The sequence below is a fragment of the Phlebotomus papatasi genome, chromosome 1 (genome assembly GCF_024763615.1).
Source record: "Phlebotomus papatasi isolate M1 chromosome 1, Ppap_2.1, whole genome shotgun sequence".
Taxonomy (NCBI): Eukaryota; Metazoa; Arthropoda; class Insecta; order Diptera; family Psychodidae; genus Phlebotomus; species Phlebotomus papatasi.
In genome coordinates, this window is record NC_077222.1 from 42,013,273 (window position 1) to 42,040,299 (window position 27,027).

Consider the following 27,027-nt stretch of genomic DNA (forward strand, 5'->3'; position numbering starts at 1 on the left):
TAATTTTTTAGGACAGATAAACTATCCAAACCATAAAAATTTCAGAAGTCAATTAGTAGTACTTCCGAAGATGTAAAGACGAAAATAGAATAAGATGCGGAAATTCGGAATCATTTCTATTTTGGAATTTTGAGCTTTTTTGGCTGTCTCAGATATTCAAAGAGAAAAAGGAAACCACGAAGAAGTACAAGACTTACATTCGAAAGTACTTCTTCGGTGTTTTTTCCTTTTCCCATCTAAAACTGCTAGGAATTTTCAAAGTTCCAAATTAGACATGATTGCAAATTAACGAAATTAACCTATTTTACCCTAATGTAGCCCCGCGCAGATATTCAAGTGCTCGGAGTAATAACGATTAATAAAACTTCTAAATTTGAAGTCGAAGAATTGTCGTAAATCATTTTTTACAGCTTCTGAAAGTCAAAATTTTGAGCAAGAAAAGCATTTTTTTTTGTAAAACCGTAAAAAAGTTCCGATTTTCCAATTTTCTACGTGTTTTTTTTTTAGAATGTATTTTTCAGATAAGAAATACGAGCTATATATTTCCGGCCAATTAGGGACTACTTTGACGAGTTTTTTTTACTACTCATTAGACCGTCACGAAAAAAAATTTCAGTACTTTAAATATTTATAAACTTATACCAAAAATCTCAAGCAAATTGGTCATTTCTTTATTTTCCAAATAAATCGCAAAATACAGCTCACCCTTGACCACCTAAGTGAGGACACATCCTTAGGGTCAGATTGTAAAGAGGAAATGCAAACATTTTATTGTTTTTTTTAAAGCTCTAAGTTGATATCTCTTACCGTTTGGTCTGTAAACATAGACTCTGTACTAACGCACGGAAAGCAAAATTTTATAAATTATAAATCTATATATAAATATCTTTGAAACTGATAATACGACAACATTTCAAAATAATAATTTGAAAATGCATAACTCGTATGTTTTCTAGGGAAAAAATTAAAAAATATATTATCTGGCTACCCAAACATCTATTGACCACAAAATATATAGTGGCTATAAGGATTAGTATCATCTGGAATATCATATCTTCCTCGCAGTAAAATAATGCTAAGCCGACTTGTATAGTACAAAATGCAACCTATATCGTTCATTGACAATAAAAAAATCGACGGCACAGGATTTTATAAAAAAAAACATCTTGATACCTATAAAGAATTTGGAGTAATGTTTCCTGGCAGATAATTAATTGTGTCCTTTAAGTTCATGCCTCTTGCTACTTTCTTTTCCATTATTTATAACCCCTCTGGCTTGATCCTTTTCGTCATTCACTCAGAGGAGTATTTCACGGAATTCTTCCTCAAATTAAATATTTATATGTAGCCAAAAGGAAAGCGTCTTATTGAGGATTTTGACCTATTTTTTAGAAAAAAAAATATTTTCATATACTGAAAATTAATTTACATGGACCAAAAGAAGTAATACCTCCTTGTTTTTTTTTTGTAGCTAGATCGATATATAACCCACATTATAGTGATAAAAATAAATTTTCCTTCAATTATAATTTACAAGCACATTCAGTAGAAAATTGAAGCTTAATTCGTTTAAAAAAAATTGAAGGTTTTACTAAAGTCCCATAATAATATTTAATGTAAAAAAATATGTCTGAATTTAAATTTAAAAAAATAGTTTATCTAAATAAAGTTCCAACCTTGGCTCCAACTTTGAAATATTATCGGAAATACAAGGTCAACAAAACGCTTGATGTAAATTTGGCACTTCAAGAAAGCAAAGGGTTACAAAGAAATTGAAGGAGGGTATTTGATAGACTCACCAATTAATGCGGCATGATAATTCTGAGCGTGGGATGGGAATGGAGAAGCAATTAAGCGACACACCAAAATAGTGATGGTCATAAAGAGTACCCCAATGACCTCCATTAAATGTCAGTCTTTTCCCTCAGCTCAGCGTCATGCTCGTTCCATGAATACCAATTTAAATGCTTTTGCTCCTGTATTTCATCCCCCTTTTTGCTCTTCCTCTGCATCCCCCAGTGAAATTTATATGGGACAGTGAAACTTTTTGAAATTTGCTGTACGCTCCCAGAATGCGATTTCCACCTGTCTTTGTCGTTCCGAGGACATGCTCTGAATTCTTCCGTTCTTCCATACCCACCACCCCACGGGAAAACTTAATATACAAGAAATAAGAGTGAGTTGCTCTGCTGGGAATTTCCGGTGTTTAACTCTCTTGTATTTACATCAAGCAGCTAAAGTCACCATCCGAATGCTTCTCGTGATGGTATTTCCATCACGAGGTGGGTGGTTATAAATTTGTCTGTGCAGAGATTTCAGTATGAGGATTTTATTGGCCTGTGCCAAATCATTATTCTTTCCCACTCAGCATGGAACTAAATTCAAAATCATAATTTTTGCAAATTACCGATAAATTAATGTCTTTCAATGCGCACTGACAGGCCAAATTTTGTATAGAAATTACCATTTCGATTTCAGAGCAAGATATGTTTTAGTTTATACAACAAATATTAAAATCGACTGCGGTAAATGCCAAACAGAACGTGTTAAGCAATTAATTCACCCGGTCAGTGCTTCCTCATAAACTATCACAAAATCGTTTCTGAGGTGCATAATTTCAGAACAATTCGCCACCGAATTTTAATTTTTCCGTGAAACATTATTTCGACGACACGCGTATAGTTGCGGATCCATTTTATTTATTATTCTCTATTTCATCAATTTCTATTCTTTTTCCACTTATAAGACTTTAATTTTTATTAAAAAATTTCACCAGTGCGGTGTAATTTTTATTTCTGGAAAAAAATAAAGGTCTTAAGTGTATCGTAGTATTTTGTGAGACCTTTTATTTATACCATAAATCACAAATTCGGATAAACTGAAAAACTAAAAAAAAATAATTAAACTTGTATACAATATCGATTTATCTCTGAAAAGTCCCGCAGAAATGTTGTTTTTTTTCAATATTGAATATGTTAAATAAAATTCATTTAATATTATTTTGTCAGAAAAATAAAGCCAAATGAATACTCTATAATCTATAATAATCGGATTTATTTTATATAATATATTAAAAGAGTTTTTTGTTGTAATAAAGTATGAAAAAAGATTTTGTGTATAAGTTTACTTCGGGCTTTTAAGTGTTAAAGATTTTTTTTTTGTAGCTTCACAGGTTATATTTTTTGAATCGCCTCCGAAAAGTGTTCATCGTAACATATCAAAATATGCTTTAAGGGCTTTAAGTTAAAATTTCATTAAAAACGCAGACCGGTTAATTTTGGAATTTTAACTCCTTATAACTAGAGTTCAGAAAGGGTTAATTTTCTCATTTGATATGTATAAAACCCAATAATAATACTAAAACTTCATATCAAACTTGCTTGAGCATGTAGAAAGGGCTGTCAAACTTTCTTCAATAATTTCAAATATGGATATAAATTACCATAGTGTGTACAGGTCTTTATGATTAGAGGGGTCAAATATAAAGATATTTATTTTTTAATAGAAAACCCTAATAAAGTATAAAGTAAGTATAAAATTTCTAAACATGAGGAATTGCTTAGATTTTACAAAATCGGTTATCTTACAGCGAGAGACATCTAAGTCCTAAATAGAAACAAATAATAGAAACATATTTAATAATTCGATTATAATTATGCTAAATCTTAAAATGTTTATTATTTAGCATGTAAAATTTAGTAATAAAGGATTAGATAGAAAATGTTTGTGCAAAAAACCTGTAATCAATGATCTTAAGCTCTCATCAGTGTATGACAGTTTAGGATAAATCTTTAGGGGAGACTGGGGCAAAAAGTCAAAAATCGGATATTTTACTTTTTTACAAGCTACCTGAGCACCTCCAAAATTTCTAATTAGCACAGTTTTATAGAAAATTTACCGCTCTACAACTCTGTGAAAGTCATTTTCTTCTATTTTGTAAGGAAATATATTTAACGAGCCTTTTTGTAAAAGGCAATTTTGTGATCATTCTCAAAAATGCTGGGGCAAATAGTAAGATACTATCACATTTTGATTCGTTCTATTACGGGATTCCGTCTTCAAACTAGATGTTAAAAGCAAAATCTTTTTGGTGAGTAAAAAATTCAAATTGGTCAGTAAAAAATAAAATATTGATCAGTAAAAAATCAAATTCGGTCAGTAAAAAATTAAATATGGTCAGTAAAAAACTTTAAGAAATCAGTAAAAAATTAAATTTGATCGGTAAAAAGTCAAATTTGGTCAGTAAATAAAAAATCAAGTACGGTCGAATCAGATCAAATCTGTTTTATGTTTTATGTTTTAGGGAGGGGCCTCAGTGGATCAGTGGATAGAGCAGTAGCTCTATGACTGTGAGGTCTTGGGTTCAAGACTAAGCAACTGCAGATTTTTCAGCTGCTGTAATAGTCTTGAATTCGTCCAGTGAATGAATAGGAAAGTAATGCCAATACATTGACAGTGAACCGCCTAAAAAGAGAGGTTAGTATAGGAAATAAGTTTCGACATACAGAGTTCAGTCGAATACAAATACTCATTCACTGTCCAAATCCACAAACCAAGGTTGGTTTACCGTGATCAGAACGCACACAGAGCACTGTTATATGGAGCAGGTTTACTCGCCTTGGGGGTTAAGATAGAACAGGGGAATGGGGTGTGCATAATGGGCCCAAATAAGTGGCCTGGATGCAGCGGTTCCACAAGGAATATAACCGACCCATAGACAAATCTTAACAGTATTCCAACTGAAAATGTAATTTGAAATTTAAATATTTGTAAAGCATTCAATTAAGTTTCATCTATTGGAACAGAGGGAGTTAGTTGAACGATATTTGATTTTTTTAATGATAATTTTGATGAGAAATTTAAGACAATAGCGATAAAAAACAACACTAATTTAACCCTCAGGACAATCTTTAATTGCCTTACATGCTCACAAACATTTTTCTACTGTAATTAAATGAAAAGCGCAAAAATCGTTTAATTTTTGAGACTTCCACTTCCGCAGTACTTCCACCTCAGTGTACACCACTTTCGAGCTAATATCTCCCCCTTGTTTGCCATTAAGTCTTTAGAAAAGTTAATCGATACGGATAAATCTTTAAGTTAAGTTCAAAAAAAAGACTAGAATTAAGATTTAAAAGAAGATTTTATTGTATTTATACAACAATTTTACATTTCCCAAATTTAGCTCCAAACTGATTCCATGCAAGTATTCTGAGTTAGTTTCAATTGAGAATCCCACCTACCGTAAGCAGATATAGGCTTATTTTTTAATTATTAAATTAGAGGTATGTGGTTTTCCTGATACAAATTATACACAAACATTAAACGTGCCACAATAAAAGCGACAGTTCTATCAGCTTTAAACATCCGATAGTGATTTATTTCCAAAGGTGGTCAATGAACCTATTGGCGGGACAGGTGAAACGTGCTTCTCTGCGTCAACAGGTAATCATGACGAGACCATTTCCCAGACACCAATCACTTCATCAATTTTGGTACCTTCTCTACTCAGAAGTATAGTCTAGGAGACTCATCCAATAACTTGGTTAAATTTGCCACATCGTGAACTCCCAAAAAAACAGCTCTAGTGTCTAATTAATTATCTTGACGTGTGCTCCAGTGATTATGGAAATGCAGGGGGAAGGTCAAATGAATGGACAAACGATGAAAAAGTCACTCAATAATTAATAAGATGCTGAAATTGCCGCTTATTCACACAAACAAGTTTTTCAAGTGCTTTGTCATAAGAGAACTTTATTTTTCAAATGTGCAAATTTCTTCTATTATTTTTAATACATTGATTGATTAGAATTCGTGCTGTTATCTTAGAATCTACGCACCACCAATAACTTCGTCACAGTGATTAATCCAAATTGTCTTTCACCATTTCAAAATCTGAAGAGTCATCCTTTGTCTTCTCGGGACTATCTGATTTTGTCTCTGGAGTCTCCTTGGCGATGAGAGGTTGAGTATCGTCCTGATGTAATTTTCCTGTCCTCTGGATTGGAATGACTCGCTCTTTTGATTGTGTAACTTTCAGTGGCACTTTTATGCTCAAAATTCCATCTTGTGACAAAGATGATGATGCTTCCTCAATATTGAATTCCTCTGGGATACGATAGCGTCTCACAAAATTCCTCGAAATGGTCCCAAAATCATCTTCTTTCTCTGGTTGATTTCCTTCAACCACCACAAAATTATCCACAACTTTTACACTAATCTCATCACTGGAATAGTTCTTCACGTCCAGACTAGCCTTATAGTCTGTGGAAGGGCTCTTCTGTGGGCAGGAATTTTCCTGACAGAAGAAATCCCTCTTACTGCATCTCTTTCTGCATCCGTGATTGCGTCTGTGATGACCATGGTGACCGTGCTGTGCGTGTTGTGGCCAGGAGAGTTCCGTGATCAAATGACGAATTTCTGGTTCTGCCCGCTGCAACTCATTGGCAATATCCGTAACAATTTGTGCAAATGCCATTTTCACAATATTTCACAATTATCACTTTATAAATAAAAACTTTGTGGAATGAACTTCTTGAACTTGCTTGTTTAGCTCGCTGAATTCAACTGATGATCTCAGAATGGAAAACGACTGTATTTATACAACCAGCAATACATCTAGAAATTTCCATTATCAGACCACTAAAATATAATGACGAAATATTATGAAAATTTTCTAGAACAATCTGGAACTTTCTCCAAGGGCCTTCCCAAGGAATGAGTCATCATCCCTAATTTATTGCTCTCTCTATCATTTGAAAGATTACTTGCAAGATTATTAGCGATATTGGCGGATATTAGTATATTTTTAGGTGATTTTTAGTTCGTTGGATTTGAATTTTCAAATTGCGTGAATCACTCTTTAGGGTTTAATTCTTTTTGAAAAATATAAATTAATACTAACTTGAATTCAAAGAACGGGAAATATAATAAAATTCATACATCCTTTATTCTACATTCGATTACTCATCCCTCCGCCCAAGGAATGCAAGGAAGCATATTTTTTCTAGAATTTTGATTTATTCTAAAGTTTCGAGAAAAGCGATGTCACATTGTCTGTTCGTTCATGTTCTAACTATCCAGAACTAGAGGCAAAATGGTTAGGAATAGGGACTTGGTGATTTCGGACAACCCCACATAAGTCAACTCAAGGATTATTGAGGATTATTTACATGACCTTCGTTTCTACTCATTCCCCAATTCCCTTCCAAAATATATTTTTCTAGAATATTTCTAAAACAATCGCTGGGATTTTATTTTAATTTTCGGGTATTTAATGGAGATCGTCTAGGCGAATATTTCGTTCAGATTGAAGAACTATTGAAACTCAGCTAAAAGCATTGTTCAATAGATTTGGCAAATTTTTTTTTTATCCATTTAGAAGGTCTTTGAATCCCTGTCATAGATTTGGTTCCAAACGTTTATGAACCGAAAATAATTTTCTGGCCGAAATTCAATTGTATTACTCCAGTGATTTTATTTTCTAGGAGATTTTCCTCATGAGTTATGTCCAACGCACAATAACTTTTGTTTTGTAAACATGTTTTTGACATTTAAGTGAGAGTGAATGAAAGCGAAATCTAGTCATCTCGCTCTCTCTCATATAAAATTTTGAAAACATGCTTACAAACAAAATTTATTGTGCGCTGGACATTATGGCCTCTGCACACTATTTATGTCTGTGTCTATAGTTTTTCCTACATAAGCATGAGCAATTTGCTTCAATATGGACATAAATTCCTCTAGTGTGTGCAGAGGCCATTAAATAGTTGAAATCGTTTGCACTATTCGCGGAATCGTATAAAGAACAGTAGTTCTATATAGTGCTATATAGATGTCAAACAGTCGTCATAACCATTCCTAGGCCACTCACACAACTGCTTCATAAATAAATATATTTTATATATAAATATATTTCGTGCGTCCGTACATGGCACCGACGGCAACGACCTATGATAATTTTTTTAAAGAATTATGGTCAAATTTTATTACTTATCTAAGAATCTTGACCTATTTTACTCCTTCTCTAAAACAATTGACTGGTATAGTGATAAAAAGTACGTCTGGTCAGTACTTATAACACATCCAATACTAAAATATATTTCTTAAGACGTTTAAGAAATTTAAATTTGTCTATAAATCACCACAAAATCAGCTTGAAGTTCAAAATTGTTAAAGAAGTGGGTTTCAAATTTTCATTAACCTTTTAATTAATGAATTGAACAAATCGGGTGAACAAAAAGGGTGGTTGGCCTTAGACCTTGAATAATCCAAGATGGCGAATTACAGTACCCGCTTTGTAATCCGGATGATTGGGAGACAATATGACAGATGTCCGCTTCGTAATCCGGATGGATCTTTTGAATTTGTTCAACGTCTCGAAAATATAATACAAGATTTTTTTTGAAGTTTTTGAAGTATAAAAGTTTTAAAGAAGATTAAAAAGACATAATTAGATAATTCTATGCTATTATACTTCATTTATTAAACAAAAACATCACAGGATAATTCATTTTCATTGCTGAACGCTCATGCATACATAACCTCAAAATTATTTTAAATGTAACCGTCGATAACTCGTCCGGATAACGCCGATCCGAATTAGGGAGCGGACACTGTAATCGGTGAAAGGTGTCTAGGGACGAAATATTCAGCTCGACTAACTACAAAACATATCCGAAAATCATTGAAATCGCTAGGGCCAATTTTTTACAATGTTAGAAAAACCTAATTTTTGACGTATTTCAGGGGGTTGTTAGGACACGCATGAAGGAAGAGGGGAAAAACTAAAGAGATTACTTTCGAGGTACAGTAGACTCTCTCAAATTCGAGCTTTTGGGACCGAAATGTCATCCGAATTAGAGAGAAATTCGGGCGACAAATTTTATAAATGCAACGATTTTTTATTCATCTGCATACACATACTAAATTTACATAGTCAAATTCATGGTATATTTCATGAAAACCCCTCAATAATGCAAAAACACATAAGAACTAAGACAAATCATGGCAAATTTGAGCATATTTGCTTCATTTGATAATCATAATCAAACTTGAAAAATGTCAACAAACTTTTTTTCAAATTTAACTGCTGCCCGAATTAAAAAGTAGCCCGATCTTAACCCATTCCTTACCATGGTATTATACAATCATACGCAAATTGAGTGATTTTAGATGATTTATTCCTGAGCAACATATATTTGAATTGCTATCGGGAAAGGATTTTTAGTTACTTTAGTCCTTCAATTACTTGGAAAAAATAGCCTGACAGAGATGGAAATACATATTATGTTGGTCTTTGTCGCTTGGCGGAATGTCATGCAAAACTTTTGCTCAAAATGGCGGACGGAAAATTCGACATCCCATCGAATATGTTAAAATTGGCCCTCATCCTCTTTTTCTGAATTCAATTCTGGTTGCCAATTTGTTTTCTTGGATAGTTACTCTATCTAAATCAATAAAGTTTGTAGTGAATTAATGTACAGAATTTAAATTCAGTGACCGTTAAGACGCGTGTTTGAGGGCGGTTCCCCGCGCCTCCATGAGAGATAAAAAAAATTTTCTCTTTAAAAAATCATCTATTAATCAGTAGAGAAATAATTCCAAAATATTAACATTCTATCTCAAGTATTTCTACTACATTGACTGAATGGGTTAAAAGAGCCGAATTAGCGAGAGCCTACTGTAATGTCATTTGAGGAGGGGTCATCGAAGACTAGAAGTTGATATCTTTTACCGTTTGAATTTTATATGGGTCAACAAGATAAGATTTTTAATCCATGTGTCAAAAAAAAAGTATTAAATTTGCTGCATATAGAGTTAATTTATATGATAATTCGATTTTACAAATTTTATCATCCGATCATCCGATTATGAAAAGATTGAAAAAAATGAAATATTGAAAGTTTCACTGACTCCGTATAAATTGCAGTTGGCAGCCCTGATAAAAGCAGTCAGCGTTTTTAGTGGAGTTTTCGTTGAAGAAGAAGAAGAGAATATGATTTTTTCTGAATGTTTTGGTGTGTGTTGTGCAGGAAAAAAAGTGAAAAAATAGCTTTTATCAGTGACTATCAGAGAATTTGGGATCTAAATGACTACCATCACACTCTTGAGCATCCACACTCCACCCAGGTGCAGATAGCGAGTGTTATCGCTGGCACAGGTGTTCAGTGGGAGAGAATTTCTTGTGGCTGAAAAAGTTAACAAGTTCCCTTTGGATGAGCTGTTAAAAAGTTTTTTTTTGGGTCAGGAATTGGCATAGTGAGAGTGTTTTTCAGGGACAATTCCAGTGCTAAAAATTGTGTTAATTTTGGTGCCAGTGACGTGAAGCATGGAGTATGTTGAGAGCTGAGGTAGAAGGGTGTTGAATTGAGTGTCAAGGCCACGGAAAAAATGAAGGATTCAGGAAGTCCACAAGCTCAGGGAGATGCTGGGACCAATGGGAAGATGTGCAGTGTGTGTGGAGATAAAGCACTGGGCTACAACTTCAATGCTATCACCTGCGAGAGCTGCAAGGCCTTCTTCAGGCGCAATGCCCTGGCCACAAAACCACTCACCTGTCCTTTTAGTGAACAGTGTGAGATCACTGTGGTCACCAGGCGCTTCTGCCAGCGATGTCGCCTGGAGAAGTGCTTTGCCATTGGCATGAAGAAGGAGTATATCATGTCAGAAGAGGACAAGATTCAGAAACGCAGGAAAATTGAGCAGAACAGGGCAAAGAAGAAACTGGCTCTGGGAGAGCCTCCAGTTAAGATTAAGAGGGAACCTCCGGATTCAGATGTATGGACACAGCGTCCAGATATCAGGGATGGAAATTCCTCATCGTCAGATGCATCATTCCAGCGCCAGGAAGGGCACTTTTCTTCATCCCCAGAAAATACAGGATCCGTGTATTCTCCCACAACGCCAACCCTGAAGTATCTGCCCACGATGGAATCGACACCCTCTGAGATTGTCAACAGTATTGTGGACTCTCCAACGGATGCCACACGTGTGATTAACCACCTGATGAAGACCCCCGAAGATGCCATTGAAGTCATGGGAAAAATTCTCAATTCACCCAAAGACGCCATTGTTCTTATTAGCCACTTTATCAGTGCTCCCGGAGATGCTCTGAAAATCATCAGTAAAATCATGAATTCCCCCTTTGATGCTCTCACAGTGTTTACAAAATTCATGAGCTCTCCCACAGATGCCTTTGAGATCATCACAAAGATTATCAGTTCGCCAAATGATGTCCTGCAATTCCTTCAGCAACTGATGAAGTCCCCAGCAGATGGACTTCAGATCATGAACAAATTCATCAATTCGCCCGCAGAGGCTCTAAAAATGATCAATAAAATGATGAATCACTCAAAAGTGGACTCCACCACCTCATCCGGAGACAAATCTCCGGAACTCGAGAGTTCCCTCAAGACAATGCTGCACAGTATGTTGCCCATTGAAAGTCCCAAATCGTCAGTAGGATTATCCCCGAGCTTTCCCATGGCTTCATCAACTTGCGAAGGTGGTTTGACTGAAGATGCTCCTGAGATCAAGGAAGAGGAGGATGAAGCTAGGAAAATTCTGGAGGATGTGGAGAAAATGCCCATCCTGCCCAATTCCATCGAGTCCGTCCTGTGTGAAGCCATCAAACTGGAGTACGAGGGGTGCTCGTCGATGGGACAGACGGGTACCAATAGCAGGGAGCTCAATGATGCTGAGAGAGCGAAACTCAATGAGCTGATTGTGGCCAATAAAGCACTCTACGCACCAGTTGATGAGGATCTCTCAAGCCTCATTTCTGATGACTACAGAATCAAGGTGAGAGTCACTTCAAACCTCAAAATGCATTTGAATTTCCCGTGTATAGAGGCCAAACGTTTGGAGATTTTGAATATCAGTATTCCGCGACCCCCCTAACCTGTTATAAAATTATTGATTTAACCATGTGATCCTCCTGCCTAGATATTTTAGGAATTTAAGAATATATAAAATACAAAATTTTCCAGCAATAAAATATAAATAAAATATTTAATGTCAAAATTAAATATTTTCAATTCCGAGTAATGTGTTAGACACACCTACGGCTTAAGCCGAGAGACAACTTAACGTAATATTATAATCAAAATAATGATTAGACAACTTTGCCATCAGTTTCCCACTAAGCCACTCAGCTTAAGCCATAAGTCTGTCCTGTAGGAGAATTCTTTAACAGTATGACAATGTCATACGAAAAATTGATTTTTTTATATGGTAAATTCGGAAAAACTAAATGTAAATCCGACTTAGGGGAAAGTGGTCTGCCTTTGAACGAAAAATGACTTTCAAAACTTGAGATTTTTTTCAGAGTAAACTACAACATGAGTTTTACTTTTCACTACACCAAAATATTCTCTTGTTCATTAAGCTTCTATGCTTACCCCATTCAGGACTCGCAAGTCCTCAGTTTTTCCTGGTGAGGAACTTAAAAATGTTATGTCGATATATTCAAAGGCAGCCTGCATGGTCTGCCTTTGAATGTGGTTGGGCAGCCTTTAAATCTTAATTTTTTACTGAGAATATTAGGGCTATAACATTAAACGGCCCATAATTGATTAGCATGAACCCTAATGCACTCAATAAAACCACCAGTGTAGTCCAAAGTCATTATACAACAACATTTTTTACATTTTTCTGAAGCACTGTTTTTCACTTGCAAATTTGTAATAAAACGCCATTGAAGTTGCCAATTGTCAGTTTGAAACATCCCGGCCGGAGCAAGATAGCATGTTATAAGTATTTGTATGACATTCGTCAGACCAAAGTAGGAGTTTTATTCTGCTCCCGGATAGGAAGCTGTCAGATGTTTCAATGTATGGAAAGAGAGGATTCAAAGGCACACAACATTAAGATTCAAAGGCTGCCGCAGAGCAATATTTGCAAACTTTTATCACCCACAAAATTTGTTTCATCGCAATCAAAATGTATTTGGAGAAATACCATCCAAGAATAACATTCTATGACTCACAATAGAAGATTTGTTCGAAAAATTATTTTCATTATGAAAAAACACGTGAATTGTGGAACATCAAAATTACAGTTCAGAGCTCAGTTTCGTTTTTTTGCCCTAGCACCTAGAAAATAAGAGCTAGAGTCTGCATTTTTTGATGACTTGTGAGGATTATGAATAGCTATCTAATAGTTAATAGAAAGGAATTTATGCTTTAAAGAAAAATGAAAAAATTACAATATTCAAAGGCTGCCGCATTCAAAGGCAGACCACTTTCCCCTATATCAGTCACCAAGAACTTCATAAAGCTCCTTAGGAAAACCATTCGATGCTCACTGGGCCTTAATGTGGTCCTGGTCCCGATTTTTACCACCAAAATTTGTCACATGACATTGTCATACTATTACAGAATTCCCCTTCAGGGCATAATTTTTTCGGGATCACAGCATACGCAGCAAGCCAATTTCACCGTTTTTTGATCAAAAATATCTTAACCCAGAAATTTAGAGGTCGTACAAAAATATTCTAGATTTGGACATCCTAATACAGTAATAATCCTAATACAGTTTGCAATCTTCTACAAGAATTTGAGCTTTTATTTCAAAATTCAAAAAATTGTTTTTTCTAGAATGTCCATATTTTCTTATGTCAGAGTCTCAAAAAAAAAAAATGCAAAGGCTTAAAGCTAAATATCTCGATAACTATTTCAACCCTGTCTCAACATTTTCCATGTTTAACCCTTTAATTAAGTAAAATTTTTCCTACGCCCATCTAAAGTTACGTTTTTCCCTTTATTCAGAAAAAATATTCTTTCTGACCCCTAATTTTTAACCTTGTCGTCCTTGAAAAGTTAAAAAAAAATTGTTTTTGTAGAAAAAAATGTAAAGTTTAGTTATATAGTCTGCTTAAAGGCCTCAACACAGTAGGAGTAATTTAAAAAAAAATGCCTTTTAACCCTTTAAGGACGATCGGATCACCGGTGACCCAAAAATGATTTTTTTCCTACACTGAGAGAAATCCGAAAAATTTTAAAATAACATTCCGGAAATGTTAATTTTACCCCGCAGTATTGATCCAAAATCGGTGTAAATATTACCCTTTTTAGGTGTATTGTAACTGTAACTCTTTTTCATGTTAATTTTACCTTTAAAAAGGTGTAAAATTAACATTAAAAAATGTTGATATATTTTTACAAAGTGTTAAAGTTATGAGGAAAAAAAAGTTAATCGCACCCTCTTTTTTTCTCAATGGCCTTCTAAAGTTCGGTTTTGTTCTTAAAAGTCAAAGAAAGTGATTTTTTCTGACCCCTAATTTTTAACCCTCTCATCCTTAAAGGGTTAAAGAAAATTTCTCCTATCATTGTGGGCAGAAATGTCATTTTTTAAAGGGAATTTTTGACGAAATTTCGTCGAATAATTTCGACAGATATGTTTAAGATTTCTGCAGAAAATATCTACACCTCTGCAGAAAATCTGCCGAGAAATCTGTAGATATTCCTACGAATTTTATTTGGGCTTGGGATAAAATTCGGCATAAAATTTTTCCAGATTTTCTGACGAATCCTGTTGCATACTCTGACGAATTTCTGTAGATATTTTGCCGATTTTCTGTAGATTTTTTTCTACATTCCAGACTTTCCAGACAGCTATGTCTGAAAAAAATGGAATATTTTGCACTGAAGTTTGCAAAATTCAATAGAGTGATTCTTGGTGATTTCACAGTGTTTATATAAAATAAAGAATACTGCGACATCATGTTATAAGTAGAGAATATTGAAGTGATATCTTTAAACATAGTATCGACCTAAATTTCCTGTTTTTGTATCATTCGATTGGCGATTTTTAAGAAATTAGTATTTTTGCTCGCAACTTTTTAGTTATGTAAAATGTTTAATCAGTAATGCTTATTAAGCAGAGCATACCATTTTCTTTGTAACTTCTACAGTTTCTTGATAATCAACAATATTTTTGTTAAGACAATGGAGACTATGCAGATTTCCAATGCAGAAATTCTGCCGAAAATCTACAGATTTTCTACGCAGAAATTCTGCCGAAAATCTACAAAGTTTCTCTGAATATACTAGAATATACCGTTACAATTCAAAAAACATCCGAGTAAAATCGGCAGGTAGAGCAATGATTTGACGGGAAATTACTTCTATTTCGTAGACGCCATAAGGGCCTGAAAAAAAATGAAATTTAAAGTTAAAGATCTTTACCAGAGAATATCATCAAATGCGTGAAATTTTCAGAAAACAGCTATGGGTGAAATCCATAAAGAACATAGAGAAAAAATTGAATTTTTCGAAGCTTGAGTCGTCAAAAGGCAGCGCGCTTTCCCCTAAATCATTTACGAGTGCTATACCGATTCATGACCAGTTAAGTCCGATATATAATCGAGTTGGAAATTTAAAGATATTTAAAAAAAAATCCAAATTAGGCAAATCGGTTGAAAAATAGGCTCTCCAAACTGATTAAGCTTTGGTCTTTGAAAATTCTATATCGAAATGGTTTTCGAACATAGGTGTCCATGTCCAAGGAAGAAATATCGGCGTGACTACCACTAATATAAATCCGAGAAAGGTAAATCACTTACAAGTACTATACAGACTCATGACCGATTAAGTCCGATGCAACTGAATTGGAAATTTCAAGATCTTTGAAAGAATCCAAATTTAAGGAAATCAGTTGAAAAATAGACTCTCCAAAGTGGTTAAATGTTGACTTGGAAAGTTCGATATCGAAATGTTTTTCTAACAGGTGTCTAAGCAAGGACACAATTTTCACTTCAATTACCTCCAGAACCTCCAAAACATATTCGAAAATAAAAAAAAAATTCTAGAAGCCGTTTTCGAAATAAATAAAAAAACATGGTTATAGAGGGTGGGGATTTGCTAGACTTATGGGGGGTCATCGAACACCGAAAGTCGATATCTCTTATCGTTTTACCTCTAGCCATGTCAAAAGTGGATAACTACTCTCCATTTGAGTTCGAGCAGTAAAAATCTTGCCCAATCTTGCCTGATAATAAATTAGAGAAGTTTACACAAATGGCTAAATCTTACATAGGCTTTAAACTAGGTGTTTAGTCATATAGCCGAATTTCTATAATATCTTATCAGACAAGATTATTTGGAAATTTTTGATTTGGAATTGGATATCAAGGTCAAGTCAGTAAAATTGCTTGGATTTCCAGACATTTGGGAACTGGGTTAAACCTCTAGCATGTAATCCATATTAGGCTTGAAATCCGTATCGTGCTCGTCTTTTGGCAAACTTACGAACTTATCGCATTTATTATTATGTTGCAAGTTTTCTTTAAACTTGTATTAATTTTTCAATTCTCCATACAAATTTTCTTTATATTCCGTCTCATTTTAAGTCGTTTAAAAGTGATAAAGCAATCTTTTGTTTTAACCCATTCAGTCAATGTATCAGAAATACTCGAGATAGAATGTTCATATTTTGGGATTATTTTCTTACAGATTAGTAGATGAATTTTTTGAAAAGAAAAAAATTTTATCTCATATGGGGGCGCGGGGAGCCTCTGTCAAACACGCGTCTTAACGGTCACTGAATTTAAATTCTGTGCATTAATTCATTACAAACTCTATTGCTTTAGATAAAGTAACTATCCAAGAACACAAATTGGCAACTAGAATTCAAATCAGGAAAGAGGAAAGAGGCATAATTTAAGAAATTCGACGGGATGTCGTATTTTCCGTCCGCCATTTTGAGCAAAAATTTTGCATGACCTTCCGTGAAGCAAGAAAATAATAACAAAATGCGTTTTCATCTCTGTTGGACTATTTTTCCTAAGTAATTGAATAACTAACGTTACTAAAAATCCATTCCCGATAGCAATTCGGATAAAAATTGCCCAGAAATAAATCATCAAAAATCACTCAATTTGCGTATGATGTATAATACCATGGTAAGGAATGGGTTAATAAACTATTAATTAAATGAAATTACAACAACTTCCATAAACAATTCATAATACTATTCATGTAACTTGAACATTGCCAAATGGTTTATGTTCATTAGTAAATAAAAGACTTCTTATCTATGTTCTCTGCAGTGTTTAGCGATAAAACACTTTCAACATTTAGTCCTACAAAAAAAATCTCAAACTGGAATAATTCGATACCTGAGAATAAGAAAAGAACAACTCGCGAATGGCCAACTTTACAGGAGAGCGATTTAAAGCTGAGATTTGCATTTTCTAATAAATCAATTAATTTAACTTCACTTTTCTAATATTGTACATCAAACGAAAGGATTCTATAATAGCTATCTAAATTCCATAAAATTTTCACAAAATAATGTGTATTTTAATAACTATTACAATATTTTCCGAGTTGTAACATATTTTTCCTCAGCTGTCATATCAAAAACTCAGGATAAGACCCAAACAACTCCAGTTTTCCCACGCTGCCAAAAGACCCGACTGGTCACGCATCGCTTGTCAAAATTGTTTCGATATCATTCCCCATACGCATCACTATCTATGTATACTAATCCATCGCGGCCATTGCTCTGAACCACCACGTGTTTTTAATCACTGTGACAGATTCATTGACAATTTCCCATTAGGCATAAATTATACCTATAAACACATTATCCTCATAGAAAATTCGATTAAATCGATATTTCGATTATCGCACTTTAAAGGGTTTTCTCGATGTACTGCCGACAGGAAAGCGAAGTACGCATGAAAAGCGTGAGAGGCGCTCGTCGTCCATTTTGTTCTTGGCGTAAAGCGCTCGTATGATGCCAACGAAATCAGTAGCCATTTTTTAAGAGACATCCACGCAATAGTGCAACTTTAAAACCCGAGACAAAAATCACGTAGATTACCAAGTTGGCATACTATGCTAGTTCAGATATTCTTAACAAAAAATCAAATTTTTAATAGTTTTTCAATTCACAAGACTTCCACAGCAGTTATAGGACTTATAAATTAATTTTTTAATATATATTTTCCTATTTTCTTGTGGTTTTTGTATAAATTTTCTGAAAATTGGCAGAAAATGCCAAAATGGTTTATCACAGATTATCGTAACAAAAAGCCAATTTCCATTGAATTTTCTTTTTCTAGCAATTTGGTAAGGATTATACAACTAATATTCGTCTGTACAATTTTTAAATTCTCATTTGTAATTTGTGAATTTTAGATTTTTTTTTGTGAAATTCCAACAGAAATTCGGGAAAGAAGAACAACTCATAAAATGCATTTTCATCTTATTTTTCTTTACTATACCATTACAAGTCTAGTCCAGTTACACATTTGAGGTTACTGGCAATTTAAATGACAATTATTTTTATTAAACAAATCAAGGAAAAATCATTGAATTGAAGAGAGATTTCATTAAAAAATCAATTAATTGCATTTTCGAACACATGTGATTACGAGAACAAAAGTTCGATTGGTACGGGAAACCATTCAATGGATGACGTCCCGTTAAATAAAGAGAAGAAGAAAGTTCGATTAGCATTGATGGGTTTCTAACTCACGCGTGACAATTCCACACAGAATTCCCCCTGCCCAGCAACGAAAGTTCCCTGTTTGAACACCGTTCAGCAAACGCGTTCGGAACAGGGTTCGGTCCAATGTAAATCCTTACGGGCTGGGAAAAAGCGAACGCGGTTGAAGCAATAGTTCTCTTTGATGGCCACCACTTTCTGAACATTTGGGAGGCCGCCACCGTCGCGACAAGTCGAACAGGGAACTTTTTCGTTGCTGGGTGTGGGAACTGTAGTGAGGGGAGATGTCGATCAGTTGGTGTGTGTCTAGGATGGGGAACTGGAAGAGGAAGAAGAAGAAGAAGTGAAGTGTGGAATGGCGGCTAATTATCCGAAAGAACATGTAGAAGACTTTCATGTGAAAATTGATTAATAAAAAGATATAATTATCGAACTAAGAGGAAGTGTTTCAGCGAAGTAGGATTCCAAGGGCGGGTAACCATACCAACAATAGGTCTTATATTATTTTTTTTTATTTTCATTTTTTACATATTTCTTGTTATTATTTCAAACCAATTTTACAGTTAACAGTTTAAAGTTAACAGGTTATGAGCTCTCGCGCCAAGGAGAAGTTTGCTGCATAATAAATTAGCATTTTATCGCTTTTATCCAGTTTTTGCAACACTTTACAATATTCGAGAACTTAAAAAAATATCAAGATGTTAGTAATATTTGATAAATAATAGCATAATAATAGATAATAATAGCATTTTACATCTATTTCGTATTCAATTTCCACTTTTTAGTTTTTGATCCATTTTTTTAATTTTTTAGAAGATTTATTAACTATTATTGACTATATTAGTTATTAACTAGTTATTACCAATTTGAAGACTATACATATTTGCAGCCAAATAATAGTTTATCCATTGTCGTGAAATCAGCCGGGATACTTTTGACAAGTAAAATGATGACGTCACACGGTCGAGTTATGCGGCTCTTATCCTGACTGAATTGAAAAATGAGTGAGATTTTGCTTTTTTGGAAAAAGCACTATAACTTTGGGAATAATTTATTTTCCAGTATAATATTCACAGGGGAAGTAGAGGGTGTCAAGGAGTACCAGAAAAGCGAAAAAAACGAATTTCGCAAAAAATCGAGTTGTTCTTTTCTTATTCTCAGGTATCGAATTGATAATGTCATTGGCACTTCTGAACTGTTTTAAGGGTCGACAGCTCTGAAATATTAATTCTCGAAGAGAAAACTTTTTCCAATCCATTTCCCATTTGTTGGACGATTTTATCGATTTCGAACTATAAAAGGTCAGGTTTTTCTTCAATCTATTTTGCGTAGATTTAATTAATATGACATTTTTCCATTTGAAATGTTCCACCTACTTATAAGGAAAAAAAACTGTATTATCCATTTCCTCACACTCGGTTAGACACGATGGCGTTTATTTTTCTTATAATTCATTGAAAAGCTGCTTCTGATTTTTCACTTCTAAAGGGCAAAGGTTAAAACACTTTGTGTATTTTAGATTGAAATACTTTGAGTTCAATTTCACTCTCTGAAAGTGAGACTATCACAATCAATTCAATGCGATTAGTTGACGAGAAACGTGTAATCTTAATAACAATGCTGATAAGAACTCTCGCTTTCTGTTTTATTTTCAGTTTTCTATCTGGCTGAAATTACAAAAAAAAATGTTTTTGTAATTCAAAAAAGAGAAAAAAAATCTTAGTTTTTTTTTACATAACTCAGAATTTTCTATTATAATAAATGTGACTTGATAAGCTCATAAATCTCTCATTGAGCAAGTAATTGAGGCATTTGGCGAAGTTTGGAACTAGAGCCAGAGAAGATGAAATAATGGACCTCAATCCATTGTGATTTGCTGAGTGTTTGTATTTTACAATGTGATTCAATTTCTGAACCTTTTAATCAATTTTCCATTCGTCTCTTCCTCCTCTCTCCCTCTCTCTCTCTCTCATGCCCTCTCTCTTTCTCGCTCACTCGTCGCACTTGAGTAAACAGACGAAATTTCGGCAGTGGTTACAATCAGCGGGAATAATTTTGTGATGCCTGAATATTTTGCAGACAAATCACAATCAGCAAGATCCACAGCTGCTCAAACTCGTCAATTTGACTGCCGTAGCCATCAGGCGACTGATAAAGATGTCCAAGAAAATCAGCGCCTTCAAGAATATGTGCCAGGAGGATCAGGTGGCTCTATTGAAGGGTGGATGCACAGAAATGATGATCCTCCGTTCAGTTATGCAATACGATAGCGATAGGGCATCTTGGAAGGTATTCCTCCAAATTAATGATCCTTTCTTTCTGCTTAAACTTTCAAAAATCTCCTTATTTTTTTTGTGCTAAAGATCCCTCACAATCAAGAAGAAATGTCCAGGCTCAAGGCGGATGTGCTGAAATTGGCCAAAGGAAATGTCTACGAAGAACATGAGAGATTCATCTTGACTTTTGATCCTAAATGGCGAACAGACGAAAATATCATCTTGATTATGTGTGCCATAACGCTCTTTTCGCCAGATCGTCCAAGAATTGTTCATTCTGACGTCATCAAGCTAGAACAGGTGAGAATGTTTGTAATTCTCTTCTTCAGCCATTCAAGAATTCCTTATCATCGAAATTTCAATGACATAATTTTTTATTAAGTCAATTGAATTACAGCATGAATCATTGCCTTTCGTAGATAAAATCAACAAAGTAGTTTGATCTCTATCTTGAATTTGAATTTTTTTTTAGTTATTTTAATCTGAAGGGCTTTTAATTGAATTAATTGAATTTTTTTACGTGGGAGATCATAAATATCTGATGCTGGCCATAGATTCACAGTTCCGGATGATAAAATCGAGAGAAATATAAAACTAGAACTTTTTGTCAAATATTAGAAATATTCTATAGGGGATAATGGGGCAGATTCAGGAAAGGGCCGTTTCATATTTTTTGGTTTTTCCTTTTTTTATTGTTAAAATGACCTTTTCGAGGTCACTGGCTTCTACACATTTGTGAGAAATTTCTACACTCAGTCCCAGCATTATGCACTTCGGGATTATGCACCGTATGCACCTGACGGAATTATGCACATACAATTATGCAAGTTTGCCTACTTTTAGAAGTCAATTTATGAAACATTTTTGAAATACGCCTGAATGTATACTATGTTGTGACTCGGGAAATTTGAAAACACTATGTTTTCTTTTGCAGAATAAAACTATAATTTTCTTTATTAAGGTAAATTTTTTAAATATTCTAACCATTTATTGAAGAACTCTGACCAAAAAGTACTGTTTGTTAATGCATTTCCATTGAACAGTGGAATCTTTTTATTTTGACTACTTTTACTCGATGAAAACTCAAATGAATGAAAACTCAAATACTCGATGAAACTGAAATTTTCTCGATGCATAATGCCATTCCGCGCGTTTTTTTCGATCCCGAAAATGTGCATAATTCCGGGACTGAGTGTATCATTTTTCCATATTGAAAAAAAGGACAAGTTTGCCTATGCAAGCGTAAACAACTTGCTTCAAAATATATACCAAATACTTACAAAAAAAATTTGGTAGGAGAGACCGCGGTAGAATTAGCCACCAAATGGAATTTTTGATTGTGTATAATTTGTACAAAAAATGTATGTATGAGGCTGATAAATATTTCAATGAATAGTAAGGGAAGTATATATTTAGAATAAAGAGTGGTTTCCTCAATATTCCTTCGCTGGCAAACTATAAGATACCACTATCTAATACTATACGTGGTTAATCTACCCCTGTTTGCCCTATAGTGTTTCGAAATCGAAAATTGGTTAAGGAATGCGTATATTAGAATGTTTTACCTTCAGTTACAAACATAAAGACAAATAAAAAAGTAAATTCGAAAAAGGTAAAATATTTACGAGCACTTTACCGATTTATTGCCGATTGAAATTTGAAGACCTTTCCAAAAAAACAAAATTAGGCAACTCCGTTGAAAATTGAACCGTCTACAGTGCTTGATATTTAACCATTGAAAATTAAAAATGGCGAATTTTTCGGTCATAGATATCCATTATATCCGAAAATTAATGAAGTCATTAGGATCAATTTTTAGATATAACAAAAAAAGCCCAGATATAAGCTTATGGTAGCTGAGATTTGGTTGAGTTGAGAAGGTTGAAAACCTGGGAATGCTTGCAACTCGAAATACTTAAAAATTCGTTTGATAGTTGAATTTTAGGGGTAAAAAGGTTTCAGAGCTATTTTGGAACACCCTAAGATATTGATTTTTCAATAACTCAACCTATATGGTATGGATCGGTCTCAAATTTTGGTATGTTATAGCTGGGTCTAAGACCTTTCAGACCTTTCGATTAAAAAAATAGTCAGGCCCCCCGATCGCCCTGACCAAAAGATCTAATTGAATTTTCAAATACTCATATCTCTGGTATTGTCGGAATTTGAAAAATTTTGGTGTTTTGGACAGCTCTCCTGGAATACTACGGCATTTTTGACACCCCAATTTCATCCGATTTAATCGAAGATTCAATTAATCGAAAAATCGATTTTTGAAAATTCGATATCGAATATTTCGAAAACTAGACGATGCTTTTTCTTTAAATTTTATTATGTTGTAGCTGAGGTTCCTTTGACGATCCCTGGCCTGAGCTATATTCAAAAATGTCTTGACCGGATTGCATTTTCGATGTTTATGGAGCGATTTCGATAATTTTTTTTAGTAACTTCTATCTGAATTTGTAGATCTTTCTAACGGTGGGTCACACCTGCTTCTATTCTGCCTCACTGTACGTACCCCGACCCTTACTATACCGAAATAGACCGGACTCTATCCGTAATGAGAATCGTCAATCAGAGCAAGTGACACTCAAATTATCCAGTTTTTTCTCAGTGGAGATAGGAGAAATTCGTGCCTCCACCCAGAATTGAACTGGAGGGTCAAACTTGTCAGAACGCATATTTAATTCTTTCACGAGCTCTGTGAGAAAACTTAAATGTTTTATAATAAGCATGTTCTTATAGGAAATTTACTGCTCTACAACATTGCAGAAGTCTATTTTCCTCCATCTGGAAAGAAATGTGATTTTCGAATCATTTTCTAAAGGTCGTTTTTGTGGAGATTCTCAAAATTGCTGGGGCAAATTTTGTCAGTCTTCGAATAATTTGTGATGTTTTACTCTCGGAAACGTTAAAAATATTAAATAGACATATTTTTTATAGGAAATTTATTGCTCTACAACTTTGTCGAAGACAGTTTTTCTCTATCTTAACGAGAAATGTGCTTAAATTGAGCTAATCAGTATTAATATTTTTCTGTAAGACAAATATTCCAAAAATAGGGCTCAAAATTTCATTATTTTTTATTTTACATAATCCTTCCTCGAATCCCTTGAAACTTTGTAAGTTTAAGAAGGTTCATGAAGGCTATCTATAACAAAAATTTCAAGCCTCCGTCTCTTTTATTTTAGAAACTAGTGAATATTGAAATTTTCGTTTTGACAAATTTTGCCCCAGTCTCCCCTATACTCTTGATACAGAATAGTTTGCTCAATATTCTTTCTCAGAAAAACTTTAACACCCCTCTATATAATTGTACCCCTGAATAACTCTGCCTGGGTCTCCCCTAATTGAAAATATACAGCATATTTTCACTTATATTTATTTATTGTATTTTAAAAAGTCATGATATGCTTAAGACTGGCCGAATTGCTCTACACCTCCCTATACCTCCTCAACGTTTCAAAATAGAGTTTGCTATAATATTAGATGAGATCATATATTCTGTCAGTAGAAGAGGTAAAAAGTTTGGAATGGTATATCTCAGCTCCTGATGAACATAATTGGATGTGTGAACTATTGTTGGAAAGCTTGGTTCATTAGCTTTCAGAATCTGGTATATGTAATTGGCTATGGGTAAATCATGGTCATCCAGAACCATTTATGTCGAAGAAGACACTTTTTGCAACGTCTTTTTTGACCATCTACTTCTGGGACCAGGAGTGACCCACAATTCTCGCACTTGGACTGTTCGTTAGAGGAACTCAAAGGGTATAATTTGTGGAAGAAACTTTTTTTTGGACGTCTTACTTTTTTTTATTCATCGACTTTTGCAAGAATTTTAACATTTTATACGCATAGAAAAAAATGACAGAAATCCTTCTATCTCATTTTCTGGACAAACTAATGAAGATATCGACTTGGAATGTTCTAAGTACTCCCCCATAAGTTGATCCAAGGAATCCAAATATCATATCAATTTCATCCCCACGTCTATCCTTCCCCTCCAGAAACCACTCTTTTAGGATTTTTGTAATTTTTTCCTTGCGTTTAACATTTTAAAATTCTTGCAAAAGTCGATGAATAAAAAAAAGTAAGATGTCCAAAAAAAAAGTTTCTTCTACAAATTATACCCTTTGAGTTCCTCTAACGAACAGTCCAAGTGCGAGAATTGTGGGTCACTCCTGGTCCCAGCAGTAGATGGTCAAAAATGACGCTGCAAAAAGTGTCTTCTTCGACATAAATGGTTCTGGATGACCATGATTTACCCATAGCCAATTACATATACCAGATTCTGAAAGCTAATGAACCAAGCTTTCCAACAATAGTTCACTCATCCAATTATGTTCATCAGGAGCTGAGATATACCATTCCAAACTTTTTACCTCTTCTACTGACAGAATATATGATCTCATCTAATATTTGCTATTTTAGCCGAGACACACTTGAGGGGATTATAGCACACAGAACAGATTGGACATTTTATCTCAGTAACGAACCAATTTGCAAGATTTTCGACTGCCAAAATCTAAAAACATTAAATTTCTTCAATTGAAACTTTAAAACTTAATTAAATCCTGATTCCGGAAATGAATTATGAATAAATTATTACTTGTAGAAAATTCAATGTTTTAATTAAATTTTATTTTTTTTTTAGAACTCCTACTACTATCTTCTGCGAAGGTACCTGGAGAGTGTGTATCCGGGCTGCGAAGCGCGATCAACCTTCCTGAAGCTGATCCAGAAGGTGAATGAGCTGAGGAAATTGAATGAAGTGATCATTGGTGTTTATTTGGATGTGAATCCATCACAAGTGGAACCTCTTCTGCGTGAAATCTTTGATATGAAGAACCACTGAAAGGTTCTTTTCTAAAAAAAAAATCACTCACAAACACAACACACCTGCTTTCTATGGAATAGAAACTGTCAAAGAATCACTAGACCAGAGCAGAAAACAGTTTAAAAAACAAAAGAGAATGTTTTTGCATCAAGGAGCTTTAAGAAATCTTCATCACATGTGATATTTGTAAATTTCTTCATTACATTTTTTGAGTACCAGAACAAAGGCTATAAAGGCAAACTGTCTTTTAAATGAGGGAAGAAGCGGAGGGAGGAATAGCGCGGAAAATTACAGGTGCTAATTTTCTCACGAAAAGGACAAGAAGTTGGTGAATGTGACACAGAAAAATGTTGATTTTTGTATGGAAATTTTAACACAAAATGCAATTATAAATGTAATAGTGTTTAATTTTGGAAATATCTCTTTGAAAAGATAATAGATTGAAAATGTTTAAGAAATGGGCTTTTGTTTCTAGACTTCCTGAAGCCATTGGAGGTCCGATGATATTTCCTCTTGCTTGATTTTCTTCTTCGCTGGAGATTTCTTTGACGAAGTTGGCTCCTCGCGATCTCTCTTCCTCTTTGACCTTCTTTGGGATGTCTGAACTACTTCAATTTCCGGGGACTCTTGCTTCACCACGATGTTCTCTGACACAGTCTTCTCAAAATCTGCTCCAAGGAGAGGATGACGCACTTTCAGATTGGTCGGGAATTCTTCATGGGCATTGTCCTGAGAGGCATTGTAGGTAATAATAGGCTCCTCAATCAATTGGCTGATGGTGATCTTCCCAACCACAGGAAAAGTCTCGGCTGTCAAGTGTCCTTTTTCCTGAGAAGACACCAAAGTTACAGTCCTTGAAGGTCCTTCTGGAATTTTTTCAACAGAAAATTCCAATCCATTTTCCTCAATTTGAGTCCTTCCTTTGAGGTAAATCTTCTCTCCCAGCAATTTTTCAGGTTCTATCGAATTGTGACACTGCAGAATAAAGACTTCCTCTTCGGAGTACACCTTCATATCGGGATGTTTCTTCGTGGGAGTATTCAAAGTCAGATTCGGACGCTTTTCGAGGAATAATTTCAAATTCTCTGGAACAGAAGCTTGAGAAACCTCCTTGATGATGGACCTCTTGACATCTTCTCCGCTGGAATCAGAAGAGCTTTCACTGCATTTTTCATGCAGTTGTTCCTGTTTTACTTTGATATCCGGAGTGGCCGATCTTGATTCTCCTGACACATCAGAAGACTTGCTTTCTGACACCTTCTTGGTCTTTTTGTAATGGCTTTTTGATGATTTTGCATCCTTATCCATTGTATCACTGAATGACACTCGTTTTTTCACCGAATCACTCTTCATTTTGGCTAATTTTTGTTAAATAAAATCACAATAAAACTCATGCAATTTTGTAAACAAAAACACGTGTGACAGCGAAGTAGGCGAACTCCGGCGAAAAGTGCG

General features: G+C 34.5%; 3 protein-coding genes across 3 annotated transcripts; 1 reads left to right on the forward strand and 2 right to left on the reverse strand.

The window, feature by feature from the left end:
* Positions 1 to 5,725: 5,725 nt before the first annotated feature.
* LOC129799762 (protein lethal(2)essential for life-like) lies at positions 5,726 to 6,677 on the reverse strand. The gene has a single exon (XM_055843970.1). The coding sequence runs from the start codon at positions 6,476 to 6,478 to the stop codon at positions 5,864 to 5,866; it is 615 nt and encodes a 204-aa protein (XP_055699945.1). The 5' UTR covers positions 6,479 to 6,677; the 3' UTR covers positions 5,726 to 5,863.
* A 3,285-nt stretch (positions 6,678 to 9,962) lies between these two features.
* Positions 9,963 to 26,030, forward strand: LOC129799763 (nuclear hormone receptor HR96). The gene is made up of 4 exons (XM_055843971.1): positions 9,963 to 11,802; positions 20,536 to 20,745; positions 20,820 to 21,032; positions 25,390 to 26,030. The coding sequence occupies exons 1-4, from the start codon at positions 10,393 to 10,395 to the stop codon at positions 25,588 to 25,590; spliced, it is 2,034 nt and encodes a 677-aa protein (XP_055699946.1). The 5' UTR covers positions 9,963 to 10,392; the 3' UTR covers positions 25,591 to 26,030.
* LOC129799764 (uncharacterized) lies at positions 25,712 to 27,022 on the reverse strand. The gene has a single exon (XM_055843972.1). The coding sequence runs from the start codon at positions 26,923 to 26,925 to the stop codon at positions 26,044 to 26,046; it is 882 nt and encodes a 293-aa protein (XP_055699947.1). The 5' UTR covers positions 26,926 to 27,022; the 3' UTR covers positions 25,712 to 26,043.
* Positions 27,023 to 27,027: the final 5 nt, after the last annotated feature.